Source organism: Dendrobates tinctorius, unplaced genomic scaffold (genome assembly GCF_039654945.1).
Source record: "Dendrobates tinctorius isolate UK_male_01 unplaced genomic scaffold, ASM3965494v1 ptg000089l, whole genome shotgun sequence".
Lineage (NCBI taxonomy): Eukaryota > Metazoa > Chordata > Amphibia > Anura > Dendrobatidae > Dendrobates > Dendrobates tinctorius.
Window position 1 is genome coordinate 23,105,327 of NW_027361757.1, and position 15,709 is coordinate 23,121,035.

General features: G+C 42.8%; 2 protein-coding genes across 3 annotated transcripts in view; one reads left to right on the plus strand and one right to left on the minus strand.

Annotated features, from left to right (window-relative positions):
• Positions 1-15,709, minus strand: part of LOC141098268 (intelectin-1-like) — a 115,147-nt gene that overhangs the window by 81,568 nt on the left and 17,870 nt on the right. The window lies entirely within an intron of this gene.
• Positions 1-15,709, plus strand: part of RPP30 (ribonuclease P/MRP subunit p30) — a 47,473-nt gene that overhangs the window by 4,155 nt on the left and 27,609 nt on the right. For both annotated transcript variants that reach the window (XM_073585916.1, XM_073585915.1), the window contains exons 3-7: positions 1,180-1,235; positions 4,471-4,527; positions 7,972-8,046; positions 13,745-13,816; positions 14,642-14,731. In XM_073585916.1, coding sequence (XP_073442017.1) covers positions 1,180-1,235; positions 4,471-4,527; positions 7,972-8,046; positions 13,745-13,816; positions 14,642-14,731 — 350 coding nt within the window. The remainder of the gene's footprint in view (positions 1-1,179; positions 1,236-4,470; positions 4,528-7,971; positions 8,047-13,744; positions 13,817-14,641; positions 14,732-15,709) is intronic.

Sequence of the window (15,709 nt, forward strand, 5' to 3'; positions counted from 1 at the left end):
TAGTCGTCATTTAGGACATAACCACAGGATAGGCCTTAAATGTTTGATGGATGCGGTCCCACATTTGGGAACTGGATCTTCTTTGGTTCTGGGACCCCATTTCCACCTGATGATGTGGAGAATGAATTATCTGGTGATTGCACATATCAATGGTTCCCTCTGTTCACTTCTGTGTGAGTCACTGAAACAGCCAAGCACGCTCGCTCAGCTAACTCCCATGGAAGTGCGTGGAGACCTCTCCATTTATTCTAAGCCTGAATGTGGAGGGCATCGGGAGACCACCATTCTGGAGATAGGGGTGTGTCACAAGGGTGGGACATGAATTTATCTTGTGGATATGCCGGACATTTTTTTTTTCGAGATTAGTAATAGCCTTTAATATGTGAATCCCTGCTAAGTTGTGACTACTTGAAATTGCTTTCTGGCAAAGCCCCATCACGGCCTAGGCTGAGAGAAGGGGCCTGGCTTGGTTGATCTACCGAGACACAGGTAGGAGGTAGAAGCTTTATGTCCGAACGTTCACGCTCTACAGAGAAGAAACTCCTCTTCTGGGACCCCGTGGTAAGGGCTGAGGTTGGGTCACTTGGACAATTTTCAGAACTACTCAGATTTCATTCATTTACATTCTTAAACCATTTGAGGCCTCTTTGTGTTGTCAGACGATCACTTTACGTTACGGTTCATTTTGATTTTCAACCCAAAAAAAAAAAAAGTACTTTCTAAGATGGAAACAGTCAACAAGCTGCTGTTTACTGATCTGCTACGTGCCCTCATTTAGTCTGCAGGTTACAAGTCCTGCTGCGATTTGTTTGTGGGTTTGATCGGCTCATTAGTCTCTATTTGAATCTGCATGTATAAAAGAACCTGTTGGCCCTGACTAGTCACTGGCCATAATGAGAATATAAATCAAAACTGGGCAAGATCCATCACCAGCAGAGGGCCTGTTGGCAGCAGCCAAACTCCAGTCTATGCAGCGGTGCTCCCACCCACTTGTCACTTTTACCCTGGCTTTCCATATCCTTATTGTTGGCTTATTTTCCCATCGTGTTCTAGCCTAACAGACAGACCCCGTACAGGTCTATGGATTGTCGAGGCAGGCACAGGCCCCAAGTGGTTTCAGATCCATCTTCATTCGAACGTTTTATCTTAAGTCTCTCTTTTTCTTTTTCACCCTTGTAGTCGGTTACTCCGCTGTTGCCATCAACCATGTAACAGAATTTGAAAAGAAGAAAGTGGTAAGAATCCTGTCATGGTGACTGTAAGGTGATGTGGCTGCTCTGCAAGAAAGGGGCAACTGTTCGTACAGATGGCAGGAAAAATAATTTCTTCCATCACAAAAATGGTCACAAAAAAGTCTTGGCACTGCCCTGGATCCTGTCGCCTTCTATTATCCAATGAAGATTGTGATCTGGTTGTGCTACTTTTTCCCATGAGGCTGTGCTCACCCATTGTGAAAATATTCCAAACATTCATAGCAAGGGTGACGAGTAAAGTAACGCAATCTGATCGCAGAGCGTATCTATTTATTAGATGATAGAAGTCAGCGGGGGCCCAATGTAGTGCCTACTTTTTTGGGGGGTGACTGTTTCCTGCTGATTTGATTTGAGCTCAACTTTACCATATTTTTCAGGCTGACTATAAGACGGTCATTGCCATAAAACGTAACCCAGGTTTAGACGGAAGAAAATGGGAAAAACGTGTTTACTATTAATTAAAACTTCCTTGGTGGTGTAATGTGTAGTGGACCATTATTACTGATTTATTATACTAGTGAAGAATGGGGGAGGTAATCTATTCTGGAGTGTTTGTACTACACACACGCACACCTCTGCTACATATTCACATATAGAAACACGCACGCACAGCTCTGCTACATATTGTGGTGTGACTGGTGGTCACGTAGTTAATGGGAGGTACAGTATATGTCACAGGGATGGCTGTTCCCTGCGATGCAACCCGGAATATTTTGTCTTTAGTGCACATGAGCACTAATATGTCGTTTAGTGCACCTGGGTCTGGGTTGCGGGTAGCTTTGAGAGATGGGAGGGTCTGGTTACCCATATTACCTCACCTCTGGATGAGGGTGCTGACTGTACCCCTTTTTCCCTGTGTGTGTGGTTGTGAGTTTCAGGACCTGCAGTGAGGTCATGACCACGTGACCAGCCCAGGTGATCCATACCCCATCTGTGGGTGTGGTTACAAGTTAGGTGATGGAGGTGTGTTTAGCACTTGGCAGTGAGTGTGTGGGAGTCTGTGAGAGTGGACAGACCACCCTGTGTCCAGGCTGGACGCTACAGAGTGGTATGTGAGATACCTCCGAAGAGGACGGACTGAGAACTGTGAGTGATACTGATCGGGGTCAGTAAGAAATATTTGTGGGATACCTCTGAGGATAAGGGGCATCTGGGAACGTGTGTGGCCGCCACCAACAGGTAACGGACAGGGATCTGTGTTATGCTGACCGGGGTCAGAAAGAGATTGTGTTTATGTGAGCTGGACATGGCACAGCCTGTGTGCCCACAGGCCTGAGAGAGCCGAGCTCTACTATGAACATTGAGGAGTCCTCTGTCTGATGTAAGACTGTTTGCCTTTATTCATGCTTCCATGGTTTATGGAGAAAATAAACCACATAGACTGTTTTAAGTGAAAGATCGTTCCTGTGTGCATGTTATATCGCTGCCACTTAGAAACATTCACACCTCTGTTACATATGCACATATGGAGAAACACACACACACACAGCTCTGCTACATATGCACATATGGAGAAACACGCACACACAGCTCTGCTACATATGCACATATAGAGAAACACGCACACACAGCTCTGCTAGATATGCACATATAGAGAAACATGCACACACAGCTCTGCTACATATGCACATATAGAGAAACATGCACACACAGCTCTGCTACATATGCACCTATGGAGAAACATGCACACACAGCTCTGCTACATATGCACATATGGAGAAACACGCACACACAGCTCTGCTACATATGCACATATAGAGAAACACGCACACACAGCTCTGCTAGATATGCACATATAGAGAAACATGCACACACAGCTCTGCTACATATGCACCTATGGAGAAACATGCACACACAGCTCTGCTACATATGCACATATGGAGAAACACACACACACAGCTCTGCTATATATGGAGAAACACGCACACACAGCTCTGCTACATATGCAGCTATGGAGAAATACGCACACACAACTCTGCTACATATGCACATATGGAGAAACACACAGCTCTGCTACATATGGAGAAACACACACACACACAGCTCTGCTACATATGCACATATGGACACACACAGGTCTGCTACATATGCAGCTATGGAGAAATACGCACACACAACTCTGCTACATATGCACATATGGAGAAACACACAGCTCTGCTACATATGGAGAAACACACGCACACACAGCTCTGCTACATATGCACATATAGAGAAACACGCACACACAGCTCTGCTAGATATGCACATATAGAGAAACATGCACACACAGCTCTGCTACATATGCACCTATGGAGAAACATGCACACACAGCTCTGCTACATATGCACATATGGAGAAACACACACACACAGCTCTGCTATATATGGAGAAACACGCACACACAGCTCTGCTACATATGCAGCTATGGAGAAATACGCACACACAACTCTGCTACATATGCACATATGGAGAAACACACAGCTCTGCTACATATGGAGAAACACACACACACACAGCTCTGCTACATATGCACATATGGACACACACAGGTCTGCTACATATGCACATATGGACACACACACACACAGCTCTGCTACATATGCAGACTGCATGCAAATTTAGACTCGCGACTCACACACTATACATTAGCATCTTAAAGTTCCTTTTAGGCATGTTACTGTTCACATGATCTAAAAAGTCCTTGAGTTAATCGGGTAGAAAGTCCTTTAGCTGCTCCGCTCTTTCAGTCTCCATATAGGTCCCGGCAGCTTCCTCTCCTGCTCTGCACCAATCACATAGATTAGAGCGTACTTTTCTCAGTGATCGGGGAGGACGCGGTGTCGGCGTTTTCTTCCATCTCAGGAACCTGAACTAGAAGACGCACACACTTTTTAGCTAGAGTTTTTCTTATTAAAAAGTATGTCCTCGGCTGCTATCCAAGTATCTTGGGCTTGCTCGAATATGGTGTTCGAGTCCCCGTGGCTGCAACACATGCAAGGATTGCCCGTTTGTTAGCCTCGAGACATGCAGCTGCTGGGACTCGAACATATTATTCAAGCATGCCGAAGATACTCGGATAGCAGCCGAGCATGCTCAGATAACCCCTTATCCAAGCACGTTCGCTCATCACTGGTGTTATCCTATTTGGAGAGTGCGGTGGAAATTCTGTACCCTCGACATGACCAAAATAAACCCCTTTTTTTTAATGTTTTTCATTTTTATATCTGGTTTGTTTTAGGAGATTGCGAAACCTATATCCATTAAAGATCTGTTTCCATCACCGCCTACAGTACAGGTATTACATAAGATGGTGCATGCATAAAAAATTCAGCTCTGCTATCCATAGTAGAAATAGTGATCTCCTATGAACACTGGCCGTCGTTCACAGGATGATCGTGATCACGGGTACAGGGGTCTTCAGACCCCCAGATGTCATGTCAGCCCATCGGAGCCCTATGATCACGTGGCAGGCTGTCCGATGAGCAGGATCAATGATTTGCTTCCTGTTTGCACATGTTAAATGACATTGTCAGTGATTGACAGCAGCATCTAACTGGTTAACAGACACGGGTGGATCTCCGTTCCACCCATGGCTGTTAAGAGGCACTTGATGGCTGATTAAATCAGCTATCAAGTGCGAGGAAAGATGCGGACACTGTGTGTATCTGCATTCATGTGTGTATCTGCATACATCGTGAAGGGGTTAATGTCACCCATAATCTGTACAAATCCATTGAGAAACAAACTGAGATTATTTAGAGGGGGCAGGTAAAAATAAAGCATCTAAAATAATGTGGTTACATAAGTGTGAATATTCCTCTTATAATTAGGGATCTGGTTGTTTTCAGAATTAGCCAATCACAGTTTAGCTCATGTTCGCTAGTCAGTGCACAGCTGCCATCATTTCCAGTGATTTTATTAACCCCATATATAGTTTAGCTGTTCCTTAGTTGCATTTTACAGTAAAAATCATGGTCTGTAAACAGCTTACAGCACATCAAAGGGATCTCATTGTCATATTAGTCAGAAGGGGACAATATAATATCAAATATATATATTTGATGTATATCTAATATAGATTTGATATTATATTGTCCCCTTCTGACTAATATCTTTCAACAATGAGATCCCACTGGAACACTGTGAACATGGCCAGTAAAAAAGTGACTTAAATTTGGCACAACAGTGACATTATAACTAGATGAGCCTCTCAAAAATTAATGGAAAGACAAGATGAGAATGGGTGCAAGAGGCTTTCTAGATGCCAACAGCAACATTTACAGAACCTTCAGAAATTTGTCAAGTACAGGTTGCACACTGCATGAGACAACAGTCTCCCTATGAGGTAGGGTGGCAAGACGGGCAGCCTTTTCTCACAAAGAAAAACATCCAAGCCTGGCTATGTTATGTGTGAAAATGTTATGGTTTCTTGCCTGAGGTTGAATTTTTGGCCATAATTGCAGAAGGTATGTTTAGCACAAATCCAACACTGCATATCATAAAAAAAATCCCACCATACCCACAGTGAAGCGCAGTGGAGGCAACATTATGCTTTGAGGCTTACTTTTTGCAGCAGGAAATGGCGTTTTAGACAAGGGGGGGGAATTATGAACAGTTCCAAATATGAGTCAATTTTGCAGCAAATCCTAAAACCTGCTGAAAATGAAGAGGCATTTCACCTCTCCGAATGACAATGACCCTTAGCATTCTTATCTGCAAATCAACAAAAGATCAAAGTTATGGAATGGCCCAAACCTGCATCCCATTCAAAATCTGTGAGTGACTTGAAGAGGGCGATGTACACAGGTGATGCCCTCAATCTGTCAGATTTCTAGTTACTGCAAGAACGTGTGTGCAAAGATTGCCAATTCTAGATGTGCCATGCTGATAGACCCCCTAGCCAAAAAGACTGAATACAGCCATAAATTCAGCAAAGTATTAGTTTAATGGTGTGCGTATTTATGGATCCCTATTATTTTAGTTATTTATTCTTTTTTGGCCCAAATAGATTTCAGTTTAATGTCGCCTATAATTTGTAGTAATCCACTGAAAAAAAAATCAAAATTCTATTTCCTTGTTTGTGTTACAAAAACCGTCGCATTTTATGTGCTATGTCACAATGGGTCCTTTTTCTGATTAAAAAGGTTGTTATACTACTAAGATATCGGAAACTAAATACATAGGGTAGGAAATTGATATCTGATTAGTGGGAGTCTGTCCCCTGCCCCTCCACCAATCAGCCACATGTAACCAGTGCACATAATGAAATGCCACCATAGTTTCATACTGCTTAGTTACCACTGCCGATTAATAATCGGTGGAGGTGCTGGGTGTTGGACCACCACTGATTTAGGTCATCACTATCATAGTTGTTGACAAACCATTAGTACACTTCTGTACCAGTGTGACTACAGTTACTACATAATAAAAGCTTAGTAATGAAATACTGTGGCATTAACATTGCTAAAACTACACATTCCCTTTAAAGGGAATCTGTCCCCTATTTTTTGGCATATAAAATGTGGCCACCGCCATCAGGGGCTTGCTGTATCTACATCATTCTGTAATGCTGTAGATAAGCCCCCGATGTAACCTGAAAGATAAGAAAAACGAGTTAGATTATACTCACCGGGGGCGGTCTGGGTCAGGTCCAGGTCCGATGGGTGTCGCGGTCTGGTCCGGCGCCTCCCATCTTCTAGAGATGACGTCCTCTGCTTCCCGTCGCGGCTCTGGCGCAGGCGCACTGCTCTGCCCTGTTGAGTGCGCAGGCGCCGGGAAAGGTCAGAGAGGTCCGGCACCTGCGCACTGCAGTACTCTGCTCTGCTCTCAGCAGGGCAGAGCAGTACGCCGGAGCCGCGACGGGAAGCAAAGAAGAGGACATCATTGCTAGAAGATGGGAGGCGCCGGACCGGACCGCGACACCCATCGGACTGGACCGCTCCCCCGGGTGAGTATAATATAACTTGTTTTTCTTTCAGGTTTCATTGGAGGCTTATCTACAGCATTACAGAATGCTGTAGATAAGCCCCTGATGGCGGTGGCCGCATCTTATATACGGAAAAAATAGGTGACAAATTCCCTTTAAAGGGTTACTCTCATCTTCATAAATGGATGTTGTCTGATAGCGCTTCAAAAACCGTCACTTTTGTAGTTTGTCTTAAAATTTGCTACTACCATGCTTGAGATATTAACCTTTGTGTACTGTTGGTTGCCTAGGTGACTGACCACCGCTGCTGTCTAGCTTGTAAGCGCTGCACTGTGGGTGTCTGGGATAAGGAGGTAACGTCGCGCTCCGGTGGCCCCAGACAGCTTCCAAACAGTTTCTTACAAGGTCACTAAAAAAGCGCTAACGTTCAGCAGCGAGGATGGTATCAAAAGCGACAAGTCGTAAACCAAAGTAAAGTGTTAATATCTGAAGAGCAGCTGCAAATTTTAACAAACAATAAATTGAAAAATTGCTTGTATTTACATTCACTCTCCAACAATACACATTTATATATGTGAATGACCCTTTAAATGTGTCAGCTGATCCAGTTTTACTTGTATGGGGACCTTCCGACCATCGCCCGACCAAACATGGCGGAGGGGGGAGAAGTATATTCATCTGTGTTTCCACGCCACGTTCTGCCATGATGTAGCGGACAGAAGTGTGGTCGACCCCTCTCTTCTGTACAGACGCGTTTCTAGTTAAATGCACTGTGTTTTGATCACTTTTTTCCTCTTTTTGTTTGACCTACAGGGTAAAGCAACACAAATAAATATTCTTACAAGGCTAACAATTAAGGCGTCCGATCCGTCCCATTACAATGTACTGGTATGTAGCACCTTTTTTTTGTTCCCCATGTCTAATGTGTCGGAGGAGATCATAGAGCATTTGAAGAATTTCGCTTTGGTTAGGGGATGTCGGCTATTCTCACATACTGTTTAGGAAAAAAACTTACAACTCTGGATTATGCCCTTATTTGTTATCCCTTCTAGAAAATTAGGAGTAAATTGTCAACTGGGCGTTACCAGTTGTGAGGGTGTCCATAAACACTCACTGTCTAGTCAGCGAAAACACTATCTTACTGTTTGGGGTCACAACAATACCCAGTCAGTTTATTCATAAGTATCCAGGTTGAATATCGGAGGAACAGCACCGAGCACAATTTAAAGAGAACCTGCTCCAGAAGTTTTTTATGGGAGATATAAGTATTTACTGAAACAGACATGTCCGTAGTGATGATAGGAGTTTTTTTAGGAGGACCCATCATCAGATTTGGGGCGGCCCTTAAATAAATAATCTTTGTGCAGCCCCAGATTGCGGATTTGTCTAAATACAATACCACCACAAAAAGAAAAAAAAAACCCTCAGAAGTTTTCCTAATGTTCACTGATTTACTAGAGAATTCAGGCTTGACATTCCTACAATCCTCCGCGGCCGCTGTTGCCGTGAAAAAGCAAAAACTTACTTTTCACACTAACAAGGCGCTGCCGCGCACATAAGCCGTTACTGCATGGTAACATTATTCCAGTGGTCGCCATTCAGTAATGGCTCAGTCAAGTACGTGGCGGTGCTTGATTAGTGCAAAGGGCAACATCTCGCTCTTTTATTCCAAGAGTGATAGCGGAGGGTTATGGGATAACAGAAGCCAGAGACCACGTTGGAAACCCAATTAAGAGGCCTTCATGAGGGAACCTTGGTGTCCCAGGAGCCCTTTTGCAACATACAGTGCAAGTCAACATGTTGCTCGTGGTCCTCTGAGCAGCCTGAATTGCTTAAATTTGCTACCATGACCTGCAACGTTCTCGGACTTGTCTCCCATCATGCACATCTGGGACATTATTGGCCGGCAGTTACAAAAGGAGCTGCCAGCAGTGGATCTTGATGATTTGCCCAAGTGCATTCAGCGTGGCGGAAAATTCTTCAGACAACCAGTAATTATATCATTGATAGCAACTGAGGCGTGTTGGCGCGGAAGTTTCTGCCCATGACGCTTATACTTGATACAAATGTTTCAAAAATGTCATTTCCATTTTTTTTCATAATTTCTATTTTAAAAAAAAGTCTAACCGTCCTGTGATTTCCATGACTATTAAGTCTTGGTGTTGAAATTTCATTGTTGAGTTTACATGGGATTTGTGCAGCTTTTGTAGGCTTGCACACAGCATTATACTGTATTGATACTCGTTACTTTACCCAGAAAAATTTCTGTAACTTCTAAACAGGCGGTCGACCGTACTGAAATTTGGACTGCACATACCGTATATACTCTTGTATAAGCCGAGATTTTCAGCCCATTTTTTTGGGCTGAAAGTCCCCATCTCGGCTTATACATGAGTCATATACAGTCATGGCCAAAAGTATTGACACCCCTGCAATTCTGTCAGATAATATTCAGTTTCTTCCTGAAAATGATTGCAAACACAAATTCTTTGGTATTATTATCTTCATTTAATTTGTCTTAAATGAAAAAACACAAAAAGAATTGTCCTAAAGCCAAATTGGATATAATTCCACACCAAACATAACAAAGAGGGTGGACAAAAGTATTGGCACTGTTCGAAAAATCATGTGATGCTTCTCTAATTTGTGTAATTAACAGCACCTGTAACTTACCTGTGGCACCTAACAGGTGTTGGCAATAACTAAATCACACTTGCAGCCAGTTGACATGGATTAAAGTTGACTCAACCTCTGTCCTGTGTCCTTGTGTGTACCACATTGAGCATGGAGAAAAGAAAGAAGACCAAAGAACTGTCTAAGGACTTGAGAAACCAAATTGTGAGGAAGCATGAGCAATATCAAGGCTACAAGTCCATCTCCAAAGACCTGAATGTTCCTGTGTCTACCGTGCGCAGTGTCATCAAGAAGTTTAAAGCCCATGGCACTGTGGCTAACCTCTCTAGATGTGGCCGGAAAAGAAAAATTGACAAGAGATTTCAATGCAAGATTGTGCAGATGTTGGATAAAGAACCTCCACTAACATCCAAACAAGTTCAAGCTGCCCTGCAGTCCGAGGGTACAACAGTGTCAACCCGTACTATCCGTCGGCATCTGAAAAGGGACTGTATGGTAGGAGACCCAGGAAGACTCCACTTCTTACCCCGAGACATAAAAAAGCCAGGCTGGAGTTTGCCAAAACTTACCTGAAAAAGCCTAAAACATTTTGGAAGAATGTTCTCTGGTCAGATGAGACAAAAGTAGAGCTTTTAGGGCAAAAGCATCAACATAGAGTTTACAGGAGAAAAAAGAGGCATTCAAAGAAAAGTACACGGTCCCTACAGTCAAACATGGCGGAGGTTCCCTGATGTTTTGGGGTTGCTTTGCTGCCTCTGGCACTGGACTGCTTGACTGTGTGCTTGGCATTATGAAGTCAGAAGACTTCCAACAAATTTTGCAGCATAATATAGGGCCCAGTGTGAGAAAGCTGGGTCTACCTCAGAGGTCATATGTCTTCCAGCAGGACAATAACCCAAAACACACTTCAAAAAGCACTAGAAAATGGTTTGAGAGAAAGCACTGGAGACTTCTAAGGTGGCCAGCAATGAGTCCAGACCTGAATCCCATAGAACACCTGTGGAGAGATCTAAAAATGGCAGTTTGGAGAAGGCACCCTTCAAATATCAGGGACCTGGAGTAGTTTGCCAAAGAAGAATGGTCTAAAATTCCAGCAGAGCATTGTAAGAAACTCATTGATGGTTGCCGGAAGCAGTTGGTCGCAGTTATTTTGGCTAAAGGTTGTGCAACCAAGTATTAGGCTGAGGGTGCCAATACTTTTGTCCGGCCCATTTTTGGAGTTTTGTGTGAAATGATCAAAGTTTTGCTTTTTGCTTCATTCTTTTTTGTGTTTTTTCATTTAAGACAAATTAAATGAAGATAATAATACCAAAGAATTTGTGTTTGCAATCATTTTCAGGAAGAAACTGAATATTATCTGACAGAATTGCAGGGGTGTCAATACTTTTGGCCATGACTGTACCTGGAGGTCGGCGGGGAAGGGGGTGCGGGGGTGTCAGAGATCATACTTGCCCCCTCCTGGTGCGGTCTCTGCAGCCCCCCGCTTCTCCCACCGTCTCCTCTCCTGCCTTCAGCGGTCACGTGGTACCGCTCATTAAACTCATGAATATGCGCACCAGGAGGGGGTAAGTATATCCAATATCCATCTGTCCCGGGTCCATCGCTGCTCACCGCTGTCTGCTGCGTCTTGTGTCAGTGACGTTTAGGCAGCAAAGGGTGCGGTGACATGGTTAGTGCGCGCCGCACCCTCTGCTGTCTGAACAGTCACTGACACAGGAAGCGGCAGACAGCGGTGAGCAGCGATGGACTCCGGACAGGTGAATGTCTCAGGTGCCGGGTCCTGAGCAGGAGAGGTGAGTATGGCATTTTTTTTGCAGCAGCATATGGCGGCTCTGAGCTGATGTTTTTGATACCATTTTGGGGTAGATACGATGTTTTGATGGCCTGTTATTGCTTTTTAATGTTTTTTGCAATGTTGTGGCAGCAAAAAATCAATAATTGTGGCATTTCAATTTCTTTTCCCTCTTTCCCCTTTTTACCAATTTGGATTAATTTATCTTATATTTTGATCAGACATTTCTGAATGCAGCAATACCAAATGTGTTTTTTTTTCAATGGGTCAAAAGGGGGAGTGATTTTGAACTTTTGTGGGTATATAAAAATTTTCAAATGTTTACGTTTTTTTTTTTTTTTCACTTTCATAGTCCCCTTAGTAGACTTATAGCTGTGATCATCCATTATCTCGTGCTATACATAGTAGTGTTTCAGCACTGCTATGTATAGCAGAAATCATGATCTTGTATGAACGCCTTCCACAAAATCAGCTGTCGTGTGCAAGGAAAGATGCGGGCTCAGCATCAGCGCCCGCATCAAAGTGGCAGCCACAACAAATGACGAACATATACGTCATATGTCTTGAAGGGGTTAAAGAGGTGACTGAGCCACTTTCTAAATAAGTTTGGCGTTCAAAATCTGCCGTCCAAACCGTGTAACCTGTGATAGGTGAATAAGCTGAAATGTACAGGAAGATTGCTGAATGATGATGGAGGATATCTATTGAAACAGTTGGAGATGTGAAACAGCGACTTCTGGCATCTCCACGTAACTCATTTCTCAGCCTTTTCCAGGAGACAAGCATGTCATATTCCACATGTCAACGAGCGGCCAAGAAAGGTTGTGTTCGCCCGCACTGTTGTTCAGGAAGCGAAAGGGTCCGATCAAGAGAAAATAATTTGTTATTGCCGGGTTTATTCCTTTGAAGCCATTTGAACAGTCACGATTATAGTAACAAGCCCCGAACATTACAAGCACTACGAGAGAATATACAGCTCTGGCAAATATTGAGACCACTAAATCAAATCCCTGTCATGGCCAGCCCAATCTCCAGACCTGAACCCCATTGAAAACCTCTGGAATCTCAAGATGATGGTGGATAGTCACAAGTCATCAAACAAAGGACTGCTTAAATTTTTGTACCAGGAGGGGCATAAGGTCACCCAAAAGCAGTGTGAAAGACTGGTTGAAAGCAGCCAAGACGCATGAAAGCTGTTTTTAAAAATCATGGTTATTCCAAATAATATTGATTTCTGAACTCTTCCTGAGTGTTAAAACATTAGTATTGTTGTTTCTAAATGATTATGAACTTGTTTTCTTTGCATTATTTGAGGTCTGAAAGTGCTGGGTTTTTTTTTTGTTTTTTTTTTTCATTTTGACCATTTCTCATTTTTTAGAAAAAAAAAATACAAAATTTATTGCTTGGAAATTCTGAGACTTGTTATCAGAAGTTTATAGAATAAGAGCAATTTTACATTTCACTCAAAAACATACCTATAAAGAGAAAAATCAGGCAAACTGAAAAATTTTGCAGTGGTCTCTTAATTTTTGCCAGAGCTGTACAGCGAGAAATTCAGGCTATGACCCCAGACATCCTGCAGAATGCATTCATTGGAACGGTGCAGGCGTGCCTGGATGTGAACAGTGGACATTTTCCACACTTGCCTTAAAACATCAGTTTCTCATGCCCCAAGGTATGTACAGTCCGAATTTCAGTACGATAAATCGTCCTTTAGAAATTCTAGCAATGTTTCCGTGTAAAGTAGCGAGTGGATCGCCCTGTATAATGTAACTTCTCTGAGAGCAAATTACAGAAAATGGACACTTGTGCAAATGGAGTTTGTTGCATTGTAGAAAAACCGATGCAAAGGAAATGAAGCAATTGTCCTTTGCAACCACTTAACTTCTAGCTCCCGTTCTGCAAAAGCCATTTTTTTTCTTTAATTGGTCGCTTTTGGCAACAGCTTCGTGTAGATAAACTTCCCTCATTGTCACTAGGCTCTCCTCATCCCTGCGTGTGACGGACGTGCACAGCTGTTGTTGTATGGAGGTTTGTTACTGATAGTAAATGGTTATGAATGTAATGCTGATTCCCGTATTGGCCAACCCCTTTTCAGGTTTTTCCATCTTCATGTGTATGGTGTCTCATTAAACGTGTCTGGCAACCTTCTTTTGACAGAGATCCACCTCACCTGTAACCAGACTGTATGATATCGTGGCCGTTTATCCTACAACAGAAAAGCTGTTCCATGTACGTATCTTTGCTGTAGGATCTTTATTCCTCGTTCACAAACTTCAGTACCGTACCGGAATTTCAGGCGTGTTATGATTTTGGCATGTCTCTTCACTAACTGTATATGCAATTCTTTAAAGGGTTAATCCCATTTAGGACATTTATGGCATTTCCCCAATATACTGTATATTATAAATGTTTGACCTCTGGTCTTCCGATATTCAAGATCTGCATCATAATGATCCTGGATACTAGAATAATTTATTTTGGTGGAGATACTTTTGTCCCTATAGTATAATGGGACCCCTACACATGTCACCTACAGGAGCTTACATGACATCCTGTTCTAACTCTATAGGCATTAATATGGAAATGGGCACGCTGATAGGCCAAGAAGCTTGTATTGTAATTGTGGTGCAGGGAACCAGTGGGTCTCTGCTCCACAATACATTTCAACTGAATGTGCATCCAGCTGAAAATAGCTCCAGCATTGGGGAGCCCCCTTTCTCCAGGAAGGGGACCCAATCACATTTCTCTGTGACTGCAAGCATTACTCCCCTGGCCTCATTGGCTCAAGTTAATGATTTAACAAGTGTAAAAAATAACTGCTGAAAAGCCACAAAGGAGACATAGGTATGATTACATCTGTTGGAGCATAGCCTGCAGAAGCATGATGCCAGCCTGATAGGCAAAAGTCTGATGACCATTTCACTTTGATCTCTATAATGGAAGAAATCTGTAAGTGCTTTATTGTTATTTAATGTATAGTGAACATAAGTCATTTTGCATGTACGCTTTTTTTTTTTTGCCAGCATTAAAATATTATCTATATTCTTGCGACAGGCCGCATGCACCAACATAGACGTGGATATGATATGCATCAACGTCACAGAAAAGTCACCGTTTTTCTTCAAGAGGCCGTCTATAAATTCTGTAAGCAAAGTGTTCTATCGTATCAATCTGTTTTTTTTCCTCTTTCTGCCTTTTCTATTTCTGTCTCACATTTTTCTGTACATATTATTATTATTATTATTATTATTATTATTATTATTATTATTATTATTAATATATGGCGCTTTACATGTCAAAAGGGGTATACATGATAATATAGAATCTATACATACATAGCCTGAATTGCGGATTAGGAAGGAGACCACCACAGTTCTAATGAGGGTGCTCCCAAAATAGTTCAACCAGAAAATACAGAGCATAGGGAGCTTAGAAACCCAAATATTAAGTGAATAGAGATGGACTTAGAAAAATTCACATGTCCTGTTTATCATACAATGCAAAATTTTATTTTTAATCGCCTGAAAAAACAGGTTCAAATATTAACTAAAAGCTCAAAATAGAAAAAAACTTTAAAAAACAGGCAGGAAACCAAGCAACCATGATGCGATAGCACAGGCAGTATTATAATGTCTAAGGGGGGAATGCTGGCACGTGAATGTAGTGTCCCAATGTATAAATTAGTGTCAAAATAGCACGCCCCCCTCTAAGTAGATGGGGAGCAGGGAAATGAATGTGCCACCAACCGAGAGGTCATAAAGTGTAGATGGACGCCTGTGTGTCACATTGGGGCCCCTGACGCAGAAGTCCCACCTTCTTACCCTTGCTGTATGCGGTTGAGCGTGTTCCGATCTCCTAATTGAACATTAGAGGACCCAGATGGGTATATATACCTACGAGGCGCACGTAACACACTGTCCTCCGAGGAATCTAAAGCCAAACGCGCGTCGGGCCCTGGCGTGATGCACTTGCTCTTTACAATACATGGGTAAGAGGACCTCTTGTCTGCGTCTATTTGTTTTTGAATTACTGCCATCTGCAGTTTTGTCGCCTCTGCCACTCCTGGTTGCATACAAGTGTACAGGGATTACGGTGTGTGTCATGGGTGATGCTTGTGTGCAC